The sequence below is a fragment of the Vigna umbellata genome, chromosome 11, assembly GCF_029865625.1.
Source record: "Vigna umbellata cultivar VRB3 chromosome 11, Vumbellata_1.0, whole genome shotgun sequence".
Taxonomy (NCBI): domain Eukaryota; kingdom Viridiplantae; phylum Streptophyta; class Magnoliopsida; order Fabales; family Fabaceae; genus Vigna; species Vigna umbellata.
This window is the reverse complement of record NC_142175.1, coordinates 1,298,857-1,323,774: the sequence shown is the minus strand read 5'-3', so window position 1 is coordinate 1,323,774 and position 24,918 is coordinate 1,298,857. Positions and strand designations below refer to the sequence as shown.

General features: G+C 37.3%; 1 protein-coding gene across 6 annotated transcripts in view; it reads right to left on the bottom strand.

Moving 5' to 3' along the window:
• LOC124822487 (chromatin modification-related protein EAF1 B-like) overlaps positions 1-24,918 on the bottom strand; it is a 29,959-nt gene that overhangs the window by 890 nt on the left and 4,151 nt on the right. The window contains exons 6-22 of one of the 6 annotated variants that reach the window (XM_088101918.1): positions 24,788-24,907; positions 24,360-24,632; positions 20,040-20,231; positions 16,292-16,372; positions 16,044-16,101; positions 15,448-15,953; positions 15,270-15,323; positions 9,155-9,224; positions 8,857-9,050; positions 8,702-8,755; positions 8,506-8,586; positions 8,103-8,240; positions 7,877-7,996; positions 4,071-4,171; positions 3,678-3,893; positions 3,223-3,595; positions 1,155-2,910 (exon numbers count right to left, since the gene is read on the bottom strand). In XM_088101918.1, the coding sequence (XP_087958044.1) occupies positions 1,237-2,910; positions 3,223-3,595; positions 3,678-3,893; positions 4,071-4,171; positions 7,877-7,996; positions 8,103-8,240; positions 8,506-8,586; positions 8,702-8,755; positions 8,857-9,050; positions 9,155-9,224; positions 15,270-15,323; positions 15,448-15,953; positions 16,044-16,101; positions 16,292-16,372; positions 20,040-20,231; positions 24,360-24,632; positions 24,788-24,907 (4,305 nt within the window). In that variant the 3' untranslated portion in view covers positions 1,155-1,236. Of the gene's footprint in view, positions 1-1,154; positions 2,911-3,222; positions 3,596-3,677; positions 3,894-4,070; positions 4,172-7,876; positions 7,997-8,102; positions 8,241-8,505; positions 8,587-8,701; positions 8,756-8,856; positions 9,067-9,154; positions 9,225-15,269; positions 15,324-15,447; positions 15,954-16,043; positions 16,102-16,291; positions 16,373-20,039; positions 20,232-24,359; positions 24,633-24,787; positions 24,908-24,918 lie in introns of those variants that run through there. The other 5 variants (XM_088101919.1, XM_088101920.1, XM_088101922.1 and 2 more) reach the window with 5 other exon arrangements.

Genomic DNA, 24,918 nt, shown 5'->3' with positions numbered 1-24,918 from the left:
ATGTTTTCTTTTAATACTAAAACATCAGTATGTTGTATGTCCCAACTATGTTAACACCAGCATCAATCATATGTAGCACCTTAGAATATCACAAAAAAAGAGGAAAATACAAAATATAGTGAGGGTGCAAAACCTGGCCTACTAATCCTTAACAGTGTAAAATGAAAAATCAAATCCATCCCTGAAAAACTCAGGACAATGGCTACCCTCTATAAAATATTTTAAAAATAAAAGAACACATAGTACTACTATCTACAAAAATAATCAACTACCTACAAGTAAGATCCCGAAGAATTGAGTTGAGCTTGAATAACATGTGAAAGTCAAACTCAATAGAAAGATTTATCCATGCTTTGAAGATAGTAACCTTGTGTAGCATTAATGATAAAAAAACTATAGTTGGTTCTTTTACCGTTCACTTTAAGTTAACTATGGTACCATATGTGTGAAGTGAGAAACAAACTTAAATTTTTCTGACACAAGAAGAAATTATATTAAAAATTGAAACTAATAAGGTATCCTACCTGTCAAATTCTAGGAAAGAAAGAGACAGTTGAAACCATGTGTTTCTGAGACAACATGAATGTTTTATTTATATCGAAAAAACAGAATCAATACAATAAATCAAGAAGATTTAATATCCTCTAGTAATATGAGAATAAATAAAAATATTCCAAATAAAACATAAAATTTAGATATTCTTTATTATATAGGACCTGTTCTGTAATTTTATAATTATAACACTACCAACTGACATTATTCAAGCGGTTTGATAATATTATTCACAAATTAACCTTTTTAATAGACTTTTCCTGGTTCCAATTAAATTAGTTTCTGGGTAGTGGATTCTGTGTAATGTTCTAAAATGATATACTTAGCACGCCAATTTATTCCTTTCTCACATTACCATTCAACACACTCGAGAACAGCAATAATTTCTTAGAAAAATCTGCAGATATTGTAAACAAAGTCAATCAATTACTAATACGATCATCATTCAGGAAAAAGCTTTCATGTATGACGAATGTGTTTTATATGCATGTGGTGGAAAAACATGAACCTACCCCATCCAATAGAGTCAAACAACAAACAAGTGCAATTCAATGCTATATTTGCACATATACAAGCTAAACAGTAAAAGAATATAGAATTACCTGTACAATGCTGTCATTAAGGCATAAAAACTCCAATCCTGACAGAAAAAGAGCACTTGGCTGCTCCATCCGTTGGAAAGCATCATTCAACTTTAGAATTAGGTGGTTGGATAAACATACTGTTCTGCCCTGATTGTAGATGCGGCATATGTTGTTGAGGTTGTAAAACAGTATCTTTGGGAGAATATTCTTCTTTCTCATGCTGTTGCAGCTGCTCAGTCTGATATGGCTGCTGAGATAGGATGGGTTGTGATGACTGTTGGAGATGTTGTACCTGACGTTTTTGCCACTGTGTATCAGAATTATGTGCATGACAAGTCAAGCTAACAGATCTTGGCTCCAACCCTTGACTAATTGTCGGTTGCTCATTTCCAGTGGAATTTCCAACAGGTGCACTTCCCAAGGAGCTCATTTGAGTGGTTTGATTGTTCATAGTTGAATCAAATGGCGGTTCAGCTGTTTTCCACTGAGAAGATACTGTGGCAATAGCTGGTACAGCACTAACAGGATCCATACAACTCTGTGCCACTGTAGCACATGCGCTAACCTTGCAAAAACTGTTTGCAGGCTGCTGATCAGCTTGAATTGGATCAGACTTTAATGAATCTGAATGAACAGGATGGTTTAGTGGCAAGATTCTCTGAACGTTGGTTAGAGTATGATTAATTTTCTTAGACTGACTCTGTGGCTGCAGCTGATGGTGGTTAGAAGAAATAACAGCTGGCGGTGGAGATGACAACAACTGGCCTGATGAAACTGGTGAAACCTGTGCTTGAGCTTTAGTATCAGAAGGAATATGAAGTTGCTTCGATGAAGTGGTTGGTGACCCAGAATGCAGCTTCTGCTGCAACTGTGAATGATTTGAAGAATGAGTATGACCCAAAGGCTTTGATGGCTGATTTGGGTTTAAACCAGATCCTGGATATATATTTTGACCTTGCCTCATGTGCAAGATTTGGTCCCCTTTTTCACCTGTTTGACTTCCCACAGGCAGAGAGAGTCCACTTAGATGAGAAGTGTCCACAGAGAGGTTCGGATGGACCAACATACTTCCTCTTCCCATTCCCTTCATAAGTTTTGCCTGCTGTTGAGACTGTACATTATGCCGTTGATTAGGATGCTGCCTACCAGATTGTTGATACTGCTGTTGCGGTGGTGGCTGCTGTGGTGAATGTCGTGGGCGTTGCTTTGCTGCTTGGTTAGTCAACCCACTAGCGGGGGGATTTCTGCTGAACCCAGGTTGTGACTGGTGAAGTTTCTGTTGTTGGAGCTGGGATGACATGGGAGTCAAAGGGGATGATGGCGTTACAGGTGAATGTGGGACTTGCTGAGAAGAATTTTGTGGCTGAACCTGAGAATTGTTCTGCAATGGTGTTGATGATATGGAAAGTTGAGACTTTGCCTGGACATGTGGCAGCAACGCATTGGATGCAGCAAGCTGCTGCTGGTGCTGGAGATATCGTTGCTGCATTTGCCTTTCCTTCGCTAACCGGACAGCATAGGTTTGCTGCTGTGAATTAGTATGACTCGGACCTTGAAGATGAGGACGAGGATTACTGAGATGGGTCTGCTGCTGCGAGAGTTGGTGTGACTGTTGTGCATGTCCTGGATAAGGCTGAACAGCTGGTGTTGTCTGATTGCTAAAGGAAGAACTCAGCCCACATATAGCAGGAATACCTTGACTGTTCCCTTGGGTGACTTGCATCTGAAGCTCTGGAACCATCATTTGTCTTTGATGTTCCGGGTTATGGCCAGGCTAATGGCAATAGGAAAAAGTCATTAGTATAAATAAAATAAGATCACCATAAATGTTAAGAAATAAACCAAACACCTAGCAGCCTAAGAAGGGCGATTATGATTACAGTCAAAGAAGAAATGTTGAGTTAGTTGGGAAAACAAGTTTCATAACCTCAAGGTCAAGGACAACTTAGGGTCACTTTGTTTTTGGCTTTTCACAAAGATTTAAAAAAATGGCTCTCTGGTTAAATTCTCTCTGGCAATTTGATTATCAGTTTTTGAAAGCTTAAACAATTCAATCCTAGCATGATGGAATAAGAATACTTCTCACCCTCATCATATGTAGTGTCTCATGAGGTCTTAAAATTGAGTTGCCTGGTCCTGGGCCAACTCCAGAGTGCATATTTACAGGGCTTGGCATCCCAACCATAGTAGAGGAAATCATGCTTCCAGAATTAAGCATCGATGGTGATGCTAATCCTTGAAACCCTGGCCTAGACATTGCCATGGCTTTGTTAATTCCACCCATTATGCCAATACCATTTCCGCCTGGAAGCATGCGACCATGATCACTTCCAGAAAGAGTCCCAGTAACTGAAATGCTCTGCTGAATGTTTCTTCCAGATAACATTTGATTGTATTGTACTCTCTGTTGCTCATCCACTGATGTAGGAGAATTCCTTGGAATTCCATATCTACCACCCCTGAAACAATCACATCAACTGATTGTATAGCAATGCACAAAAATGTTAATGCACAAGAATCACCAGAAATGAAACTGCACACCTGACAGATGTTATGGCTGAACCAGATGATGATGACAAGTTATGGCCGAGAACCATACCAGAAGCCCCAGGTAGGGAAGAGTTCACCCCAGATGTGGGAAGCGTCGATTGTATAGAACCTTGATGAGGTAATGTCAAACCACCAGGATGAGAACCTTGATACCCTACGGCTGGGACATCCGGGTTTGTTTCTTCAGCTTCACAGAGATCAAGTGGCCTTCATCCGGGATTCAAACATAAATTAAATTCTTGTGCTAAACAATCTAATCATGTGTACCAATATTTTAAAATTACAAGAAAACCTTAACTACAGTTAGATGCACAGAGTAGACAATGCAACAGAATCCAAATTATAAAATGTCTCTATTGGCCAGAAAATAAAATAAAAACTTACGTTAAAAGATTTCCATTCAGGTTGTTGGGACTCGTTAGGGAAAGAGCAATCACATGTGAATTATGGGCAGCCACTACTTGTTTTGAATCCTGGTTATCAATCTGCATTAAGAAAAAAGACTGTCTTCTAAGAATCATCTAACAATCTAGCAACAAAACAGACAAATTTTAGTCCTCCTATGTATCAACCTTCATATATATAAATACAGAACTATGAGAGGGGTTCATTAAGCCCTCCAGAAATATATTTCTCTATTTTAATCACAAGTTGGTATCAAAGCGAGATCCCACTCTGGTTTTTGTCTCGTCTCATGCGCCATGACTGTCATTGTTGTCCGCATCTATCCGGCACCGTTAGCCATTGTCCGCAACTGCCCAGCTCCTTTCTACAACTGTCCACTGCAGGTTGAAGTTGTCCAACATTGTTAGCCTCTGTTCTCTGCCGATTCGCTGCTGTTTGCTGCAGTCCACCGCCATGCGCCACCGTCACAGTTTCGTCCGGCGACCACCGAATATGGATCGCCTCTCCAAGCGACGACCAACCATGTCGGTGTCGATGGTCAGTTAGCCGCCACGCACACTGTCTTTGTCCACTGCTCCCAGGCACGTATTGTTCACGCGCCGCTTTCTGCTCATCAAAACGTCACCATGCCACCTCCATAATGGTTGTCGGTCCTTCCTCTCTCTGTTCTGACCCTCAAAACTTCATTTTAGTGACGTCCGAAGCTACCCTCGAAGAAAAGCCCTAGGGTTCTTTGTTTCCAAGCTCCCTCACTTTTTTTAATCAGAAATGGCTATTGGAAGTGTTATTTCGTTCTCTGGAAGTCCCTCAATTACTTTAGAGAAGCTAAATGGAAAGAAATATTTATCTTGTTCTGTTGCCGTTGAGATGTGGTTTCTTGGCCAAGGACGTCATGATCACCTTGAACAAGATAGAAGCCATGTGCCTCCTGAAAAAGCTTACAAGTGGAAACAAGCAAATTTCCAATTGTGTGCTCTGTTATGACATTCAGTGGAACCAAGACTTCTTATGTCCATTAGAGCTTTTAGTGGTCTCCAGACCTTAGAATGTAAGTCATGTGAACTAGGAAAACATGTTAGATCTACATTTCCTAAAAGGTCTCAATCAAAATGTAATTCTAATTTCTCTATTATCCATTATGATAAATAGAAGTTAAATATAGTGAAAATTATATATAGGATTAATCTCTCTGGTGTTGAATATACACATAGGATCCTCTATTTATAATAGAAGAAATATGGGCTAAGCCCAAAATACAAATAAGAAATAACAAACTAACTAAAGATAAAAGATAAATATAAAATAAAAATAATATATTTAACACTCCCCCTCAAGCTGGAGCATACAAATTGTATGAACCAAGCTTGGAATAAACTCAATTTGAAATATATGATTTGTCTTCAAGAGTGTGCGGCAAACAGATGTGCAATCACAGGACGACGAACAACTAACAACAGCTTATAGATTGGACAGTGGTGGACAACTACGAAACTGCAACTAGTACCATGAAACTTCAAGTAGAATGCCTTTGACAAAGGAGATTTCCATAAGAGTGGATGATGGGCAACAGTGGTAGAGAGCGACAAACTACAAGAGACAAACTGTAGGAACTAAATTGCCATCACTGACTTATGGGGCCTATAGTGGCCGAAAGCGACCAAACTGTAGGGACTAAACTGGCATCAAGTAAGGATGGGGCCTGCAGTGGACAAACTGCAGGGATTGCCATCTCTGACTGGTGGGACCTGCTGGAAACATACTCCCCCTCACAGCGAACGGTGGAAATGACGACGGGCCGATGACAAATCGTGAAAGTGGAAGATCATAATGGTCTCCTTTATTCATCAAAGCACCCAAAAACATATCTGACAAACGGTTGGTGAAATTGTTGACTAAGATTTTGAATCTCGCTAGAAATAGACTCCTTGGGCAACCTTCAACCCATGACTTTAGTGTTGAAATTCCTTAGTGTTAACCACTATCCTTGGAGACTTATAAATAAATAACACCCAATAGGAGCATCACAGCTGCTACAACATACAAAGCTAAACACACATCATTGAAGGAGACTAATGTCAATCAAGCGAGCTAGTTACCATCAACAAAGAGCTAGAACAAATCAAACAAAAATAATCAAGGAACAATGCTGAAGAGGTACTTTCTTTTTCTTTTAATAATTGTGCCATAAGAAAAGAGAAGAAAGAACATGGTGATGGCAGAAACCAAAACACCACTAGGAACCAAGCACTGTAAGGATGATAGATTCGAGGAACAAAGATTGGGAACCAAAACATGATGATAACATTAAAATGCCAAAGACAGGTCCAAAGGTTCTCCTGACTACTCCCAAATGGTGATACTTAGTACTGTATCACAAGAAGTACAGGCTAAACAAACTAGACTCGAGCCCAAGAAGAAAGTGACCAACAACGATCAACGATTGAAGAAAGAAGTGACACAGTGACGTCAAGAGTGGTCTACTGAACATCACTGTTGAGAACAAAAAAATTTCTTTCCAGAGTCATCTACCAACTTATCCCTCGCAAGAGCAAGGGTTTAGTTTCTTATGAACAATTTTATATCCGAACAGGAATAAAAGGACTTAGGATCCAAACCCTAGGTCTGAGTTACAGCCACGAAAACCATTGGTGGTGCAGAAAGCCTTCAGAAGAGGCACGAACAACAGCAACACAACTTGCTTGACCGCTGCCACTACTCCCTTGCCAATGCGGCAAAGAGGAAACATGAGGTGCGATGGGTGGAATCTATGGCTGGCACACCTAGAGGAGAATCTAGGGTCGAGCTGGATCGTCATCGACCCAAGGCGGAAGCTTGCGGCGAATCTAGTGAGAACGAAAGAAAACAAAGATGCTGCTATGGAGGGAGAGATGGAGGTCCGATGCGGCGCGATGTGATTCCGACACCAAGGCGGCGCGTGACAATCATGCGTCCTAGCGCAGCTGGAATCGCCGAACTAAACCGTGCTGACGAAGACGGTGACGGACGGTGGCTGGCGGTGAACGGCGGCGGCCAGCGGTGGACGGCGGGCGGACAACGGCTGGAGGTGGACTTAAAATTAAGTGGGTAGAAACCTCACATTTCAAGCCGATTTTGTAAAATTAAATTAGAGTTAAAATCCACTTCTTAACAATCTAATATTGATAATCATATCACTATATGAAACTTATGTTGAAGTTGCACCAAGCCACCAAACTAATATTGATAATCATATCACTATATGAAACTTATGTTGAAGTTGCACCAAGCCACCGACACTTTAATTAAGCATTAATAACACTAAAAGCAACAATCTATCATCTATTGCCAGTTAACAGCCAATCTAATTTAAACATTGACATTAGTGATTGAATGAGTATTGTGTACAGGAGCAGTTATTCAACTACCTCCTAGAGTTTTAGTGTTCCATTACAGGTAGTTAAAAAACAGTTAGCCATCTGTGCTTTTAGTTATGACAGCTATGCATTCTATCATGTATAAATACACAATTGTACTCTATTTGACAGTGTGCTAATAATATTTCTCAAAATCACTTTTCCCAGTTATCTGCTTTTCTTCTTTGCCTCAATCTCTAAGAGTGATAAGAAGGTAGCATATCAAGATTCAAATCATGAATCCTTAGGCCTGTTTATCAAATTGTGAAATGAAGTGTATCATAAATCCTAAGATGTACAATAATATATATCCTAACAACTTAACACGTGCCAAATTTTAAGTGTCTCTGCATCTTACAATCTTTTCCTGACGTAAATGTTTTGGATTCAAACCTGATTCTTAAGGTAATGTTGCTTCTGCCCAATCTTTATAATTTTCTCAAAATGAGACTTCAATGTATCCTCCTCCATTGGCCCCTGTAACCGTTGAAATAGCTGCCTGGCACTACCCTGCTAAAGATACGAAAGATTTACCCAATTAAAGCCAAAAAAAAAAAAATAAACATGACATTGCCCCAATGCATCCAAATAGTACATGAAAATGAAAACAATTCCATGCCTTAGGAATTCCAGGTAACGTAGACGGGTAAGATTGTGAAGACCCTGAATCTTCAGCACTGTCTGCACCATCCCCAGTAGTTCTATCCATTAAAATTTTATGACGATCCTTGCACTCTTTTGGTTTGCGAAAGACACACTGGAAATATTGTAAAATGTGGTTATCAGCAAAAGTTCCAATAAAAACCAAATAACCCACCAAATCACATATTAAATGAATTTTAGCATTTAAAGTGTCATAAAGCACAGCTCAGAGATTCAAGAGATTGATGTAATAAGTAATAACATAAAGCATTAGAAGGATTTTGCATGATGATCTAATGGAATATAACATGATTTCGAAAAAAAATTCCAGAAACGATGTCCTCTTTCATCTAAAACCATCCATATTGCAACATCAGTACCTTTATTTGGAGAGCACTATTGATAGCATCACTCACGAGCTCCCAGTTTGGACCCATATCATGCACCAGGACCACAAGAGCCTGCAACAAGTAGTGCAATAACGGTAAGCCTTTCAGACAATTCATAGATATTCAATTTTATATATTTATTAAAAAAGGAGAGAAAATTTGATAAGGCAAATGAATTTCAAATCACCTGATCTTCAAATAGTGACCAAGGACTTCCAGAACCAGGCTGTCCAGCAGAAGTCTAATAGTAAAAAATAATAAAAATATAATAATAGAATTAGCACAATTGCAGAAACAAAAATGACTAGCCCATGAGCATCGAAATTCATATAAAAATTTTACCTTCAGAGATTTAGCTTTCCGGCCCCTGTCTCGACCACTAATGATCTTGATAAATTTATTAGGAGATGACATGTTACTCATTTGTGAAGCAGCAGGGGAAGGAATAGAATTACTCAGTGGCACGATATTGTCCAAAGGATTATCGAGTGGCCTCATTATCTTTGGTTTCTTTCCATTATGTTGCCCATATAAACCTTCAAACAGGAAAGTTGAATTTATAAATCATTAATCATGAAGAAAATAGAATACACATGCTTAATGTAAATAAAAGAAGTTTCAAGATCTATAATAAAATTACAAGTAGCTTTACCACCACTTCCAATAGATTCAAAGTGATGACTATCCCCTCTCTTCTTGGACTGATCCCTCTGCTTTGAGAAAACATCACAGAATAAGCATTAAAAATTAATATTCATAAATAGTTTATAAAATATACATATATAAGGTGGGCTATATAGCAATCCTAGACTCAAATTGTTATAACAACTTTCTGATGTTCCTAGGACCAAAAAACTAAAGACAGACAGACTCAAACTTCAGACACAAATAGGACATTTGGAGAGTCAATCTCTTTCATATATATTATAATTACAGAAATAGAAAACTAATCCTACACAATCAAGAATATCTAGATAATGTATGTATCATTGTGAAGGTTTTTATTTATTTCCCCTCATTATGTTTTTGTTATTATAGGATATTGAATCTTCCCTATAAATTGTATTGATTTTTTTGTCATTAAAAATAAAGCATTTGTGCTGTTGCAGAAAAACTCAATTTCAGCTTAGTGTCTCTTTCCTAGAGTTCAGTATGGTATTTAGAGCCTTTTTCAAAACTGTGCTGGCCCAATAAACCCACTGGCTCCAGAGGACTCTTTTTAGAACCTTTCTCCCAGGTTCACGTTCACTGTTCCAACAAGTTTTCCCTCTCCTTACTTCATTTTATTATTATTATTATTTTCTAGGAAAGAAAGTCCCAACACCTCATCAACCTCCAGAACATATTCTCCCATTTCTCTAACCATAGTATTGTTTTCAGAAGATGGATAAGTCCAACTATTCCACTTAAGGTTAAAATTAGGTAGGTTGGGCTACAAATCCCATTCACTACCACCATTCAATCCGTTCCTACAAAAATCAAGAACAATGGATAAAGATTGATGTTCATTTAGTAGGGTTATTAAATTCACTATTCACACCTTACTCAGACATATTTTCTGTCCCCGTGAGAAGTGTGCATTAGTTTGGACTAAGTATATGCCCTTTATACCAACAACACACAAGGTTTATACGATGTGTCCCAAGGTTTCTTAACACTTGCTCCACAACGTGTGCAAAGTCCTACTTCTTCTTAAAGGGTGGACACACATCCTTCTCACATCAAGACAATCGATGGAATACAAGAGATCAAGATGTAGCTGGAAAGGTGAAAGCATAAACACATCATATTGGAGGACAATATCACAAATAAGCAAAATGATTAAAGAGGAGATTGATCCCCCATTCAACTAAACATGTCAAGAAGAGCATTGGGATATTGGGTTTGAATACCACGATAATACAAAGAACTGGTCTGGGAGAACAAACAATGAAGCAAGACCCATCAATGGGCAAGAAAGATGAGTGATACAATTAGCCAATTGGGTTGTGCCATTAAAAACTTCTTCAAGTATGCAATTGATGAAGCCTAAATGGAAAACTCAAGAACAATGTGATATTGAATGGAATTGGAACTTGGCTTAGATCACATGATATTGGGACAATGGTGAAACAACCAAATACAGCAGTTAACTTTTGAAAATACTTCAAAGAGAATATATGAGAAAAAAATCTGTAAGAGATCTTAAGTTGGATCTCATTATTTATTTAGATGGAATTGGAAAACTCAAGAACAATGTGATATTGAATGGAATTGGAACTTGGCTTAGATCACATGATATTGGGACAATGGTGAAACAACCAAATACAGAAGTTAACTTTTGAAAATACTTCAAAGAGAATATATGAGAAAAAAATCTGTAAGAGATCTTAAGTTGGATCTCACTATTTATTTAGATTCATATAGCTCTTGACAAACATGTTTTTTACGATTGAGTTAGGCTTAAAAATTCACTTTCTCTGATGATCTCAGAATCTATCCTAGAGAGATTTGTTGGCCTATCATACCCCTTACTATAGGGTTGCTATCAGACCACCCACAAATATTTAGTCATCATCGTGAGGCATCGAAAATATCATGTTGACTAAAGATAAGACCAAATTATAGTATATAAGTAATGTAATCCTCAACTTAAAAGTAGGTTTTGTAGGGTTGAGATAGAAATAAAGCTCACTCCTTTACAAGGATACAAATCTCACTTTAAAAGTGGGTTTTGTGATTAAAATCCACTTTTTATAGGTTTCTTGGTAGAAAGAAACCCAAGACACCCTCGGTTTAGCACACAACACACACACAAACTCAAAAATGGTAAACTATATTGATATTTAAGGTACAAAGGAAATGTTTGAAAGCATCCAAGGAATCAATTCTTCCTTCACACAGGATGTAATATTCCTGTCAAACAACAAACAACAAAATGTGTCTCCTCCGAGACACTCTTCCCCCTTATATAGCTAACAACTAAACCCAAACACACTTACCAAAGCCACCTAACTAACTTTCCCCCCTCCTAACCATCATGTCTTGTTTTTAATTCCCTTCCTCCTTTCATAGACCCTTAAGGTCCTATCAACTTTCTAAGACCAACCAAAATTACATTACCGAAACTTGTCCTGCATGCAATTGAAGAGGAATGTAGGATCATGTGATCTTGTGGACAATTTTAACAACAATGCTTTAGAATATAATCCTGAAGTCCAAAGCATTATACCTTTTGTTCTACAAACAAGATCCAAAAATATATGCTTGGCCAAGCTCACTTTAACCAATTAGTAAGTGAAATTAAATTTGAAGTCTAGCGGATGTTGAACAGCTATAGCTACAAAGTATATTAAGATTTATTCCTTTATATTTTACGATTTGTTTCCTTATTTAATTAGGATCATTATAGTTACAAGAATATATTATTAAAATTAAATTTATTAGAATTTGATTTTTTGGTATATCATTTCATGCCCAAATTAATAAAATCTCCTTTTTATGGTATGTGTTGCAATAAGCTAATATAAAATGGACTCTAATGTATATAGTTCATACACACAATTTTTCAGAATCTCGTCTCTTCCATATATTTTTCTCTTTCAGCATGGTATTTGTTGGAAGTCCTACATCGACTAGAGATAAGGCCAATTCATAGTTTATAAGTGGGTGCAAACCTCAGCCTACAAGCCGGTTTTGTGGGGTTAAGTTAGGCTTAAAGTCCACTTCTAAGATGGTATCAGAGCCATGGTTAGAGCCTATCCTAGCAATATTTGTTGTTTGCTAGGCATATTGTTCCATCCGGTATCGGACCACTATCGGACCACCCATTAAAAATGTCTAATCCCACGCTCGAGATGCATATACCTCGGCGTGAGGGGGCTGTGTTAGAAGTCCCACATCGACTAGAGATAAGGCCAATTCATAGTTTATAAGTGGGTGCAAACCTTACCCTATAAGCCGGTTTTGTGGGGTTGAGTTAGGCTTAAAGTCCACTTCTAACAGTATTATATCAATAACATCCTCCATAACCTGTGTTAGAATCTATTTTATTAGCTATATTATTTCTTTCAAGATTTGTGTTTTATTGTTTCCTTATTTAGCATATTATAATTCCAATGTATGATGGGGATATTCCTAAATCATAGGGATTCAGTTGTCTAGGTGCCGTTATTAAACTTCCTAAAATAGCTTTCTAGCCTTGTATATAAGAATTGTATTCTCAGCATAATATATTAAATGATTCTACCCTAAATTATAAGATGGTATCAAAGCCAAGTTTGGGTTGAAACAATCACCACGAGTAAGGTTTGGAAGGTTTACTAAAGTTATGATAGGTTTGGGCTTTAAACAAAGTCAAGGAAACCACACTCGGTTAATTAAACACTCTAAGTCAAGGGGAGTGATAGTATTATTGGTTTAGGTGGATGATATTATAGTGACAAGTGATAAGGAGGAGCAACAACGATTAGGCCAACATCTGACCAAAAACTTTGAAATTAAAACCTTGGGAAAAGTGAAGTATTTTCTGGGAATTGATGTGGCCCATTCTAAAAAAGGAATATTTGTTGAAAGAAACTACTAAGACAGCATGCAAGCCTACAAATACACCAATTGATCCAAACCTAAAATTGGTAAACGCAGGAGATACTACAGTTGTCAAGGAAATGTATCAAAGCCTAGTTGGCAGATTGATATATTTATCTCACACTAAACCTGATGTTGCATTCGTTATGAGTCTAGTTAGTCAGTTCATGCACCAACCAAAGGAGGTTCATTTCCAAGCTGCACTAAGAAATGTGCAATATTTGAAAGGGGCCCAGGCAGGGGAATTTTGTTTGAACGAAATGGGAATATATGTCTGGAAGCATATACAGATACAGACTATGTAGGGTCAATTGTGGATAAAAGGTCAACTACGGGATATTTCACTTTCCTTGGAGGGAATCTTGTAACTTGGAAGAGTAAAAAACAAAATGTGGTAGCATGATCTAGTGCTGATGCAGAGTTCAGGGAAATTGCACAAGGAATATGTGAACTACTCTAGCTGAAGATCATCTTGGAAGACTTAAGAATAAAATTTGATAAATCGATGAAACTTTATTGTGATAACAAATCTGCTATTAGCATCGCTCATAATCTAGTGTAGCATGATAGAACCAAACATATTGAGATTGACCGACATTTTATCATAGAAAAATTAGACAATGATTTGATCCGCACTCCTTATGTCTCCTCACAAGACAATCTTGCAAATATTCTAACAAAGGGACTGAACAACAACAATTTTGAGAGTATTGTTTCCAAGCTAGGAATGGAAAATACATATTCACCAGCTTAAGGATTTGTGTTTTATTGTTTCCTTATTTAGCATATTATAATTACAGTGTATGATGGGGATATCCCCGAATCATAGGGATTCGGTTATCTATGTGCTATTATTATACTTCCTAAAATAGCTTTATAGCCTTGTATATATGAATTGTATTATTAGCATAAAATATTAAATGATTCTATCCAAAATTATAAGAACCTGTTTTATCACTCTTGTTGTTAAGTTCCCTAAACCAAAAAAATTGTCTCACTATGGCCAACTTTTCCGTTGACACACCCTTTGCTAACCACCTTTTAAATGTGTAGGCCACCAACTAGTCATAGATGCTCCAACCCCAAATTTGTCCCATATGCACTGACCCATGCTTTGTCTTAGATGAACTGGCCCATCCTTTTCCCAGATTCACTGACCATGTCTTTGTTTTAGGTGCACAGGTCCTAATTATGTCCCTGAATACCCTAGTCCCATGTGTCCTAGAAGCACAAATCTAGCCCCATCTCCACCCCATATATGTGGCCTTGTTTCTATCTGAAAAGCCATTATAAAACTTAGTTTCAAGATTAAATATTTTAGGACTTCAAAAAGATTAGTTTAAAGCTTTAGAATGTGGTATAGAGAAGCACGGACCTGCTTTGCTTGCCATGAACTGTCTTAGGTTGTTGATCATTCTAGCTATCTAGATAAGCTATTTTTTCTCAAGTTTCTCCAGTATCCAGGAGTCTCTTTTCCAACCATTTGGTGGAGCTCAATTTTTAAGTTTTTTATTTTTTCAATTTGAGGGGAAGTAATTTATTTTTAAATTGTTTTATTGTTATTGTGAATTGTGTGCTTAATCAAACGTATAAATCCTTTCTTTTTAATCATTCAATGTATAGGAAACCTAATAAGGGCTAATAATGGAAAAAATCCCTAAGTAACAGTTGTAGATATTTCCCTAATTACTAAGATCAATCATATATTTTACAACTTTCTTGTAACAAGCTAATGCATAGTAAGCTTCAACTTGAGGATGGAGTGATAGAAAAATGAAAAATATCTTTTGATATTAACTTAGAATAGTTTAGAGTATCATGGACGATCACCAAAGATTTATTTTTTTCTATTTTATGATTTGTTTCCTTATTTAGTTAATAACAATCTTTATAATTATAGGGATATCTAACTAGAACTGATTGGCATATCATGTAATTTATATAGAAATAAATTATCCTATAACTATTATCACTTGTTACAACCAGCTTCGATAATATACACGGTTTTCCGCATTTGTTCCATCAATTTATCTCGTTCAACAACCCTCTATCACGCTATAGTAGAGCATTAGGTTTAAGCTACGAAGTATAAAGATTCCCATTGAAAATTAACAATCCAGAAATTCAAATTCTGTTTCATAATGTTGAAAGATGAAGGCTACTAAGGCAATTTCACTGAAAAAGGTTACCTGTTCATTTAGGACAACATAATCCAACTGCCACCCCTGATCATACATCGAACCCTGCAGAATCATTATAAAGCAAATGAAGCTGAAATACAGATTCTGAAATAAATCAAAACACACCTCCGCCACATGTTCAAAAATAAGTATCTCTCAAGTTATGTAATAACAGATTGATTATTACCAAAGTCTTTGCCTTTTTCTTCTTCGTTTTAACAAATGTTTCTGCAGAATCATAAGATAGCTGTTTTTCAAAATCTGCAACTGACTCCACCTCAGTCCCTTTTTGGATCAGGGGTCCGACATGTAAAGTACTCTGGTCATCATGAAAGGAATTGGTATCACCACTTGAAGCATCCGCCTTAGCTTGAGCTTGTACTGTCCCAATGTTAGTGAAAGGGCTTACAACTCTATGCCTAGTAGCTGTACGCATGCGCTTTGTTGGTATTGACCCAACATTTAAACTAGCAGGTCTTTTTCCAAACATCATGGATGGTTGAGTTCCAGTTGCATAGTGTACATAAGGCAAATCAGCATCAGCATCACTACACCTAGGAGTATAAGACTTCAAAATTTTATGCTTCTTCTGTGCCGATTTTGATGATTTGTTGCCCTCATAGACACTGGGCAAGTAATAAGTGCTATTTTCTCCTTCTTCCTCATCATATGCATTCTCTTGTGATCCAAACTCTATTTGAATCAATAAAAGAAAATAATGACAGGTTTAGAATAACCAACTAAGCACAAAAAAACAAACAATGCACGTAGTCTCAACAGTACCTGCTGTGGTATTATACACAGATGTTTCAATTTCCTCTTGAATGCTACTCCCAGTTTTCTGAAAAAGTTTATTCTATTTTTTCAACAACTTAAATTAAAATATTTTGTTTCGATAAATATTTGAACAAATAAGCATATTCCTGAATTGGCTTTGCCTTCCAGGAAGGAATTAAAGCATGGTAACCAAATATTTTCTGTTTTTTTTCCTGATATACAAAGTAGCTGAGAATCTTAGATAATACATTTACCTCAAAATGATGGAAATGAGATTCGATAGCTTTTCTGTATGTTTCCACTGCAGTAGGAGAAACTTCGTAGAAAAGATTTTCCTACAAATTTAAATGACATAAAATAGTTATTTGCATAGAGTAGTTACACAACAACAAAAAAGCCTCCCACTAACTGAGATTTGCTTACATTGACTGACCAAAATAATAACAAAAGCACTCCATAAAACTCATCTACTAAAAAATAAAGATTAAAACACCACATTCAGTGGAGTTGAAAAAGAACATTGCATTTAGGTATAATATGTTGGGACAAAATGAACATGTGAGAACCATTCACAAAAAGACATAGAAAGTTGCAAAGCTAACATGAAATAAATATTTCAACAACATTAAATCATAAATTAGATAAAAAACAAAAAACACATCCGGTCGAGTTTAAATAGAATATTACATTTAGATATAATATTTTTTTATAGAAATTTCACATCAATTAAAGATTAAGCCAAATTACAATTTATAAGTGGAGACAATCCTCACTTTATAAGTCAATTTTGTATACTTGAGTTAAGCATAAATCCACCCTTATGATAGTATAAGAGGCATTTAGAGTATATCCTAACAAGGTTGGTTTGTTGTTTGCTCGACCTATCATGCCACCCACTATTACGTCATTATCAAACCACCAACAAGCATCTAGTCTCACACTCGAGATCTACATGCTTCGGTGTGAGAGGTTGTGTTGGAAATCTCATGTCAACCGAAGATATGATCAATTTATAATATATAAGTAGATGTAAATCTCACCTTACCAACCAGTGTTATGAGGATGAGTTAGGCTTAAATTCACTTCCTAATATAGTATCAAAGGCTATCTTAACAAGATTTGTTGAACCTATTATGTCACTATTATCAGACCACCCAGGTATCTAGCCTCACACAATATTACATGCCAAGTTTTGAGGGATGATGTGTAGGAGATCTCACATCAATTAAAGGTAATACCAATTTATAAGTGATGCATTCCTCACTTTACAAGTTAGTTTTTGTTAGGATATTTATCCTATTTTATCATCATTATATTGTGTCAAGGGTTACCCTATTTATCATGATTATATTGTGTCTAGGGTTACCCTATTTATCATGATTATATTGTGTCTAGGGTTACCCTATTTATCAATTACTTTTGTATCAATTTATTCTTATAAATAGAAGATTATGAGAGGATCAATCAAGTCCTCTAGAATTATTTCTTTTCAATCTCAAGTTGGTATCAGACCAGGTTGTCTGAGTCTCTTCCTACTCTGTGTTTGTTGCTGCCGGTGACGGCACTGGCCATCGGCGCTCTTAAAATTTTCATCTTTTCTGAAATACTTCAATGAGCAGTCCCATTCTGATTTCTGTCTAGTCTCCAAACCTTAGTTTTGGTCCGCAACTGTCAAGCACCGTTTGCTGCTGTCCAGGCGCTGTTTGCCACTGTCCAAGTGTCGTTTGCCGTTGTCCAAGCGTCGTTTGTCGTTGTCCCGACGCTGTTTGCCGCTGTCCAAGCGCCGTTTGCAGCTGTTCGACGTCGTTTGTCGTTGTCTGGTGCCATTTATTGTTGTCCATCTAGCACTGTTTTGCCACAGTGAGGAATTGTCCACAGAAGTTTGTCACCATCAACTTCTGTTCCCGACGCCGTTCGTCACCGTCCGCCGTTGCCCGCTGCCGACCACTGTCTATTATCGTCCGTTGTCATCTGCTGCCACAGTTTAGTCCGACGACTAGTGATCTGCATCGCCTCCTTGAGCGAGAGGGCTAGTTCTCATCCAGGCGCCGCCATACGCGCCACATTAGTCCGACGTTCGCCTCCGCCATTGTCACATTTTCTCTGGTGAAGTTAGGGGTTTTGTGCGCCTCGAGGAGCGCGACTCATCCCTAGTCGTTGCCTCACTCTCATCTTGTCACGCACGACTTCTCTTCGATAAGCTTCCAGCGCTTGTTTGTCACACGCCACCTTTCCAGTGTCGGAATCACACGTGTCACTATAGTTCATCTCGCTCGACCAAATAAAAAAAACTCTCTATATCAGCATTATACCTTTGTTTCAACATTGTTCCTTAGCCTCCTTTCATAATATTTGTTTAGCTTTGCGTATTGTAGCAGTTGTGATGTTCCTGATGACTTGTGTCATTTATTTACAAGTCTCCAAGGAAAGTCAGTGCTATTAGTTGGTTAACACCAAGGAATTTCAACACCAAAGTCATAGGTTGAAGGTTCCTCATGGCATGAGGGGAGTTTATTTCTGGCAAGATTCAGAATCTTAGTCAAACAATTTCACCAGTCCCTTGTCAAGTATGTTTTTGGATGCTTTGATGAATAAAGGAGACCATTATGATCTTCCACCTTCCCGATTTGTCATCGGCGACATCGTCATTTTCGTCATTTGTCGTGAGGGGGAGTATGTTTCCAACCACTGCAATATGTTTCCAGCCACTGCATGCCCCATCAGTCAGTGATGGCAGTCCCTGCAGTTTTGTCCTTTCAGCCACTGCAGGCCCCCATCACCTTGTCAGTCAGTGATGGCAGTGCTTGTAGTTTTGTCGCTTCCAATCACTACTGGCCCCATCAGTCAGTGATGGCAATTTAGTCCCTACAAGCTCCATCAGTCAGTGATGGCAATTTAGTCCCTACAGACCCCATCTGTCAGTAATGGCAATTTAGTCCCTGCAATGAGGGGGAGTATGTTTCCAGCCACTACATGCCCCATCAGTCAGTGATGGCAATTTAGTTCCTGCAGGCTCCATCAGTTAGTGATGGCAATTTAGTCCTTGCAGGCCCCATCAGTCAGTAATAGCAATTTAGTCCCTGCAGTGAGGGGGAGTATGTTTCTAGCCACTAGTCAGAGGCCCCAACTAGTCAGAGATGACAGTCCCTGCTTTCAGCCACTGCAGGCCCCAATTAGTCAGAGATGGCACTCCCTGCAGTTTTGTCGCTTTCAGCCACTGCAACCTCCAACTAGTTAGAGATAGTCGTCCCTGCATTTTTGTCGCTTTTAGCCATGCAGGCCCCATCCTTACTTGATGGCAATCCAGTTTCTGCAGTTTGTCGCTGTTTACCACTCATCATTCACTTTTGATGGAAATCAACTTTGTCAAAGTCATCCTACTTGAAGGTTCATGTTGCTAGATGAAGTTTCATGGTTGTCCAATATTATTCTCCAAAAGCTTATGAGGAGTCTCTTTGGCTATGCTGGATTGTGAGTCCAATTTGGTTTATAGACATTCTCTTTGGATGGTCTGAAGTATACGTGCATCTTGTTCTAAGTCGAAGTTTCTAAGTTCCTAAAGAGACCTCGGATTGAGTTTATTTGTTCCAAGCTTGTTACATACAATTTGTATGCTCCAACTTGAGGGGGGAGTGTTAGGATTATCCTATTTCATCATCATTATATTGTGTCAAGGGTTACCCTATTTATCATCATTATATTGTGTCAAGGATTATCCTATTTATCATGATTATATTGTGTCTAGGGTAACCCTATTTATCATGATTATATTTATCATGATTATATTGTATCTAGGGTTACCTTATTTATCATGTACTTTTGTATCAATTTATTCTTATAAATAGAAGATTATGAGTGTTTTATAAGATTGAATTAGTTTAAAGTCGACTTCTTAAGAATGTTGGGACAAATGAACACATGGAAAAAAAGGCACGCATACCAAGTTGCAAGCCTAGCATCAAATAAATATATTTAACAACTATAAAGAAACGTGTATTATACTTCATTAAGATGCTCATCCCATGACATATCAACAGTGCTTGAGTCAAAAATCTTTTCAGGAGTTGTTGGTGCCTCTGCTTGAGAAGAAATTCCATGAGACCTATTAGCCTTTATAAATCTCAAAGCATATGCATCCACTTTAAGTGCAGGACGTTTGACAGGATTTTGTCCCTCCAAAAGTGTGGTTGTTTCCTGAGGAAAACCACCAACATGAAAGCATCAATAATAAATAGCTCAAAATAAATAGATGTAGATGTTACAAACAGTTAAGAAAAATCAATTAAGCATTCCAAAATTTCCCCCAATAAAAAGAACAATGTAATAGTTCTTGATTTAAACCTCTAGTGCTTCCTGATCACATCAACGTTGATAAAATGCATTGTCAAATTTACAATTTTTATCTTAGGTTTACATTAAATATTATGCTACCTTATCTCATCAAGCAAAATAAATTGTAACAACACCTCCCCCACTCCCTTACTTGATGCACCCTGTTTCAACCATAAACAGGCTTGAAATAATCTGGAAAAGCCAAAACTGGCAAAGAAGTCATGTTTCTTTTGAGATTGAAAGAATTTCCAGCCTTATCACACCAACTAAAGCCATCTTTCTTGAGTAGTTCTGTAAGAGGTATCGCAATCACTCCATACCCTTCTACAAAATGCTTATAGTAGGCTGTAATTCCCAAAAATCCTCACCCTTTTACTTCCTTTCGACTTGGCCAATTTACCATTGCCTCCAATTTCTTTGAATCAGCCCAATACCCCCTGTGCAGAAATTATGTGCCCAAATATTCTACTTTTGATATCCCAAAAATCACATTTCTTGTTATTGACAACAACTTCATGTTACTGCAATAATTGAAAAACCTTTGTTTGTTGTCACATCACTTTCCTCATCTTTGCAGTATATTAGTATATCATCAAGAAAATACTTACACAAATTTCCAAATACTCCTAGTGACCCTCATGCATAGTAAAGTTGTTTTCAGTATATCTTCCTTATTCATTCTGATAGCCTGATTTACTATCCAACTTGGAAAAAGTTATTGCACCCGTCAACTCATCCAACAATCATCAATTAGTGGAATAGCAAACTTGTTAGGAATCACTATCCCGTTTATAAAAACCGAAATTGTCATCTTTTTTCTTTACTAGTATAATTGGGCTGGAATAAGGGTTGTCACTAGGCCTTTTGATACCACTTTTCAACATATCAATAACTAGCTTCTCAATTTCATATTTTTGAAATGATGATACCTATATGGCCTGAGATTGGGGATTGTTGCCCCTTCTTTCAAAGATATAGCATGGTCATGAGCCCATTTAGGGAGAAGCCCTGGTTTTTCTTGGAAGACAACCATAAATTATTTTAATACATCCCTGACAGTTATTGGAAACCCATTCCCCTCTGCTAGTTTGTGAGTCACACTCCACTGTAATGCCTTCTTCCCTCTCTTGTCACTCCTTGATATAGTTTTGCTGACACCTCCACCTTGCAAAGGGTTGGATCCCCTTTCAAAGTGTACCTAACTCCATCCTTTTAAATTGTGTCAAACCTCTGAAATTAGTTTTCATATCATATCACAAGTCTTAATTCTCTCCCCTCCTCCCACCTTTACAGTGTAGTGTCAAAATCCCATGATTTATGTTGCATTTAATATTGACTTGTACAGTTTTAATTACATCATTAGAAGATTTAATTACATTCGATAATTAGGAGGATTAATAGGCTAACAGCATATTTTTTTATTTATTTTACAGTATCATTGATCCTGAATTGTAAGAAGAAATTATATCCATCATAAATTAGGATTTTCAGTTATTAAGTCTTTGTATTCTATTTAAGAGCAATTGCTCTTCTATGAATATCAGAAACAGCTTTTCTGACATGTAGGGTACTGTATGTGGTACTGGTAACCGTAATCTTTCTACCAATTTTGTGAATATGATATTGAGTTGCCCCACTATCAACAAGAACCAATCCTGCAAAGACCTCTTCTCATCTTTTCATGATATTCCTCATCTAGTACCCTCAAGACATTGAAAAATGTACCTTTCTCTTCTATGTTCGCTTTGCTTTGGCTTCCATCCTTGTTCCTTCCTTTAGATGATTGAAACCTGACAACACCACCAGTTCCATAGGACTCCAAGATAGTATGACCTTCTCCTTGCTGACTCATTTTCAGACTTCCTCCTCCTCGATTCTGGAATTGGGTTCTGGTTTGGGAGTGCCAATCCTTCTTTTCATTGATCCCATTCCCTTAGTCAATCAAAAGGGTGATGCCCATCATCAACTTCAATGACGATGGCCATTAGAAAAATTTCCACACAACTAATCTAGCTGGATTGTCTATAATGGGCCCACTAAAATCTCAAATTGCTTTCTATACTTCTTGATTGTGTCCTCTAGCTTCAGTCTAAGTACAATTTCAAACGAGTTATACACATTGTGAGCTGAAATCTTCTCAAGATTGCATCTTTTAACTTCCCCCAACTGATATTCTCCTGAAAGAATCCCACACTATAACCAAGAAAGTGCCTTTCCCTCCATGGCTACCAAGACTGCTTCCATCTTTCTTCTTCATCAAGTTCCCTCAAACCAAATACCTTTGAGTTTCCCCTATCCAACCCAACACGTCATCTCCTTAAAAAATGGGAAGTTCCAACTTCCTAAAATTTTACACATTTGCCAAATTCCCTGGCTTTGTGATTGAATAAATTGTTGCCTCCTTGGTTTTTATTTTTCCCGTACATACCTCCTCCCATTTTAAATTTTCAATTTCAATTCACCCAAGATTGGAATTTCCTTCTTGGTTACCCCTCATTTGACCAAATTTATGGATCATCTTCCATATGTTGTAGTGATACTTGTATCCAATCCTTCACTAAGCGAAATTCTCTCTTTAGAGCTTCAATTCTTGCATTCATTCCCTTGCAAATCATCATAGACATCATTGGATCATTATGCTCAATTACCAGTAGATAGGATTCAATTAATTGAATGGAAGATTTTGAAAAAAGAACAAGGCAATCAGCCTGTATTTTACTAAATGTCTAGTGATCTATCTGACCAAGTCATACAATGAGGCAGTCGAGAAAGCTCTCCTCCACTCCTTACAATTTCTGTATCAACTCTTAACCCCCAACTACCACCCCTTACCCTCTTATTCATGCGCCTATTTACTTACAAATGTGTTTCCCCTCCATTAGCCCTCACATGCACTCTCTTAACCACTAGTCTCCTATCATACAAGTAGCATTGATACCAACTTAAAGGTATCCAAGCACTCGAGAGACCCACAAAGCTAGATATTAAGGGGGAGAACAAAGCAATTAAATACTCCAGTGAGCATATCATACTACTCAACGTGGGGGACTTAGACACCCCATAATACTCAAGTTCCTATCATAGCACTGCTCTTTATTTATTTTTAGGTTTAAAAATGTATCAATAATGTATCAGATGCTACTATTGTACTATCAATCCTTATTACATTCAAAAGCTCTTATCCAGTAATAGTAATAATAGTAATAAGAAATAAAACAGCACTGATAGAAATGATAGTATGTAGTCTTCTAGCAAACTCCAATGGCAACCAACAGCAATATTAAATGAGTAATTAAATCAAGAGGAAAAAACATCAATAGAGAAAGCAAAAGCAAACAGACAAGTCAGATACTAAAACATCTTTAGTACACTACCATTTGTTTCAGTTTATCATCAACCTTCAACCAATCCATACAACCAGTTTACAACAAAGGCTTCATTGGAAATTTAGCACCCTTAACCAGCCTTGTCAAGTTGTTCAAAGCATAAGTCTAAGCATAGTTCACTATTTTCTATATCATACAGTAGCTTGCTTATAGTAGTTAGTAAATTAGTCAGCTACGTTGCATCTGTTGTAACTGACAATTACTTGAAGACTGTCTGTCAGTGATTATATAGACTGCAAGCAATATATATAGAGCACCTCCAAGATCCATAACTTAATCACTTTTGTCACTGTTAGTTTCCCTCAATCTCTAGAACTTTCTCTTTCTATTTACTTATCTCTCATCTTCTCAATCACCAAACACTGCAACAACTTTATATTCTTACACAGTCTGTATGGAAATGCAATTCATGGTTTCAATCATTCAATTGTGTAGACTAAAGTAGAAACATTCAACTCCATACTTAATGATTTCCTAAAAGCAACTCGCTCAATAAATTAGAAAAAGAAAATTCATACAACAGCAAAAATCTAGCAATACAAAGACCAAATTCAAATAGCACTGTTTCTTTTGTAGACAGAATGAGAAGGACGGAGAAAATAACCAGCGGCAGCACATTGAAATTTCTTCTCTGCTCTCTGATATCTTCATTTGCATCAACAATTTTAGATTTAACACAACCCAAAATGCAGTCACTGTCAAGATCATTGTCTAGAAGAAGCTCGGCTGAATGCCAAAACTGCATGACAGCCTTTGCTATCTTGTGAGACAAAACTTTTGTCTCTAATTGTTTGTTTAGTTTTTCAAATCTTGACATACAAGTAAAAGCTGCCTGATGGCCCAATTGTGCAGCAGCAGCTGTCTTCCAGAGACGCTCCTACAGATGAATATTTTAGGAGAAAAATTAACATTTACGCAATTGCATAAATAATTCTAATGGCAATTATTATTTTTCTTGATTCTAAAAGTAAAAGATTTCCGCAGAAAGTTTGAGAGAGCACAGCATCACCAGTAAGAACAAAAAAATAAAACCTGAGCAAAATCATTTGCCAGCCATGCCATTTCCTCAAGAACAAAACCCCAATGTGACTTTCTGTGGTTCTGTGTTGGTAACGAGCGAAGAGATAACTCCACAATTCTCTTTCGCTTGGCCTGTTTATTGC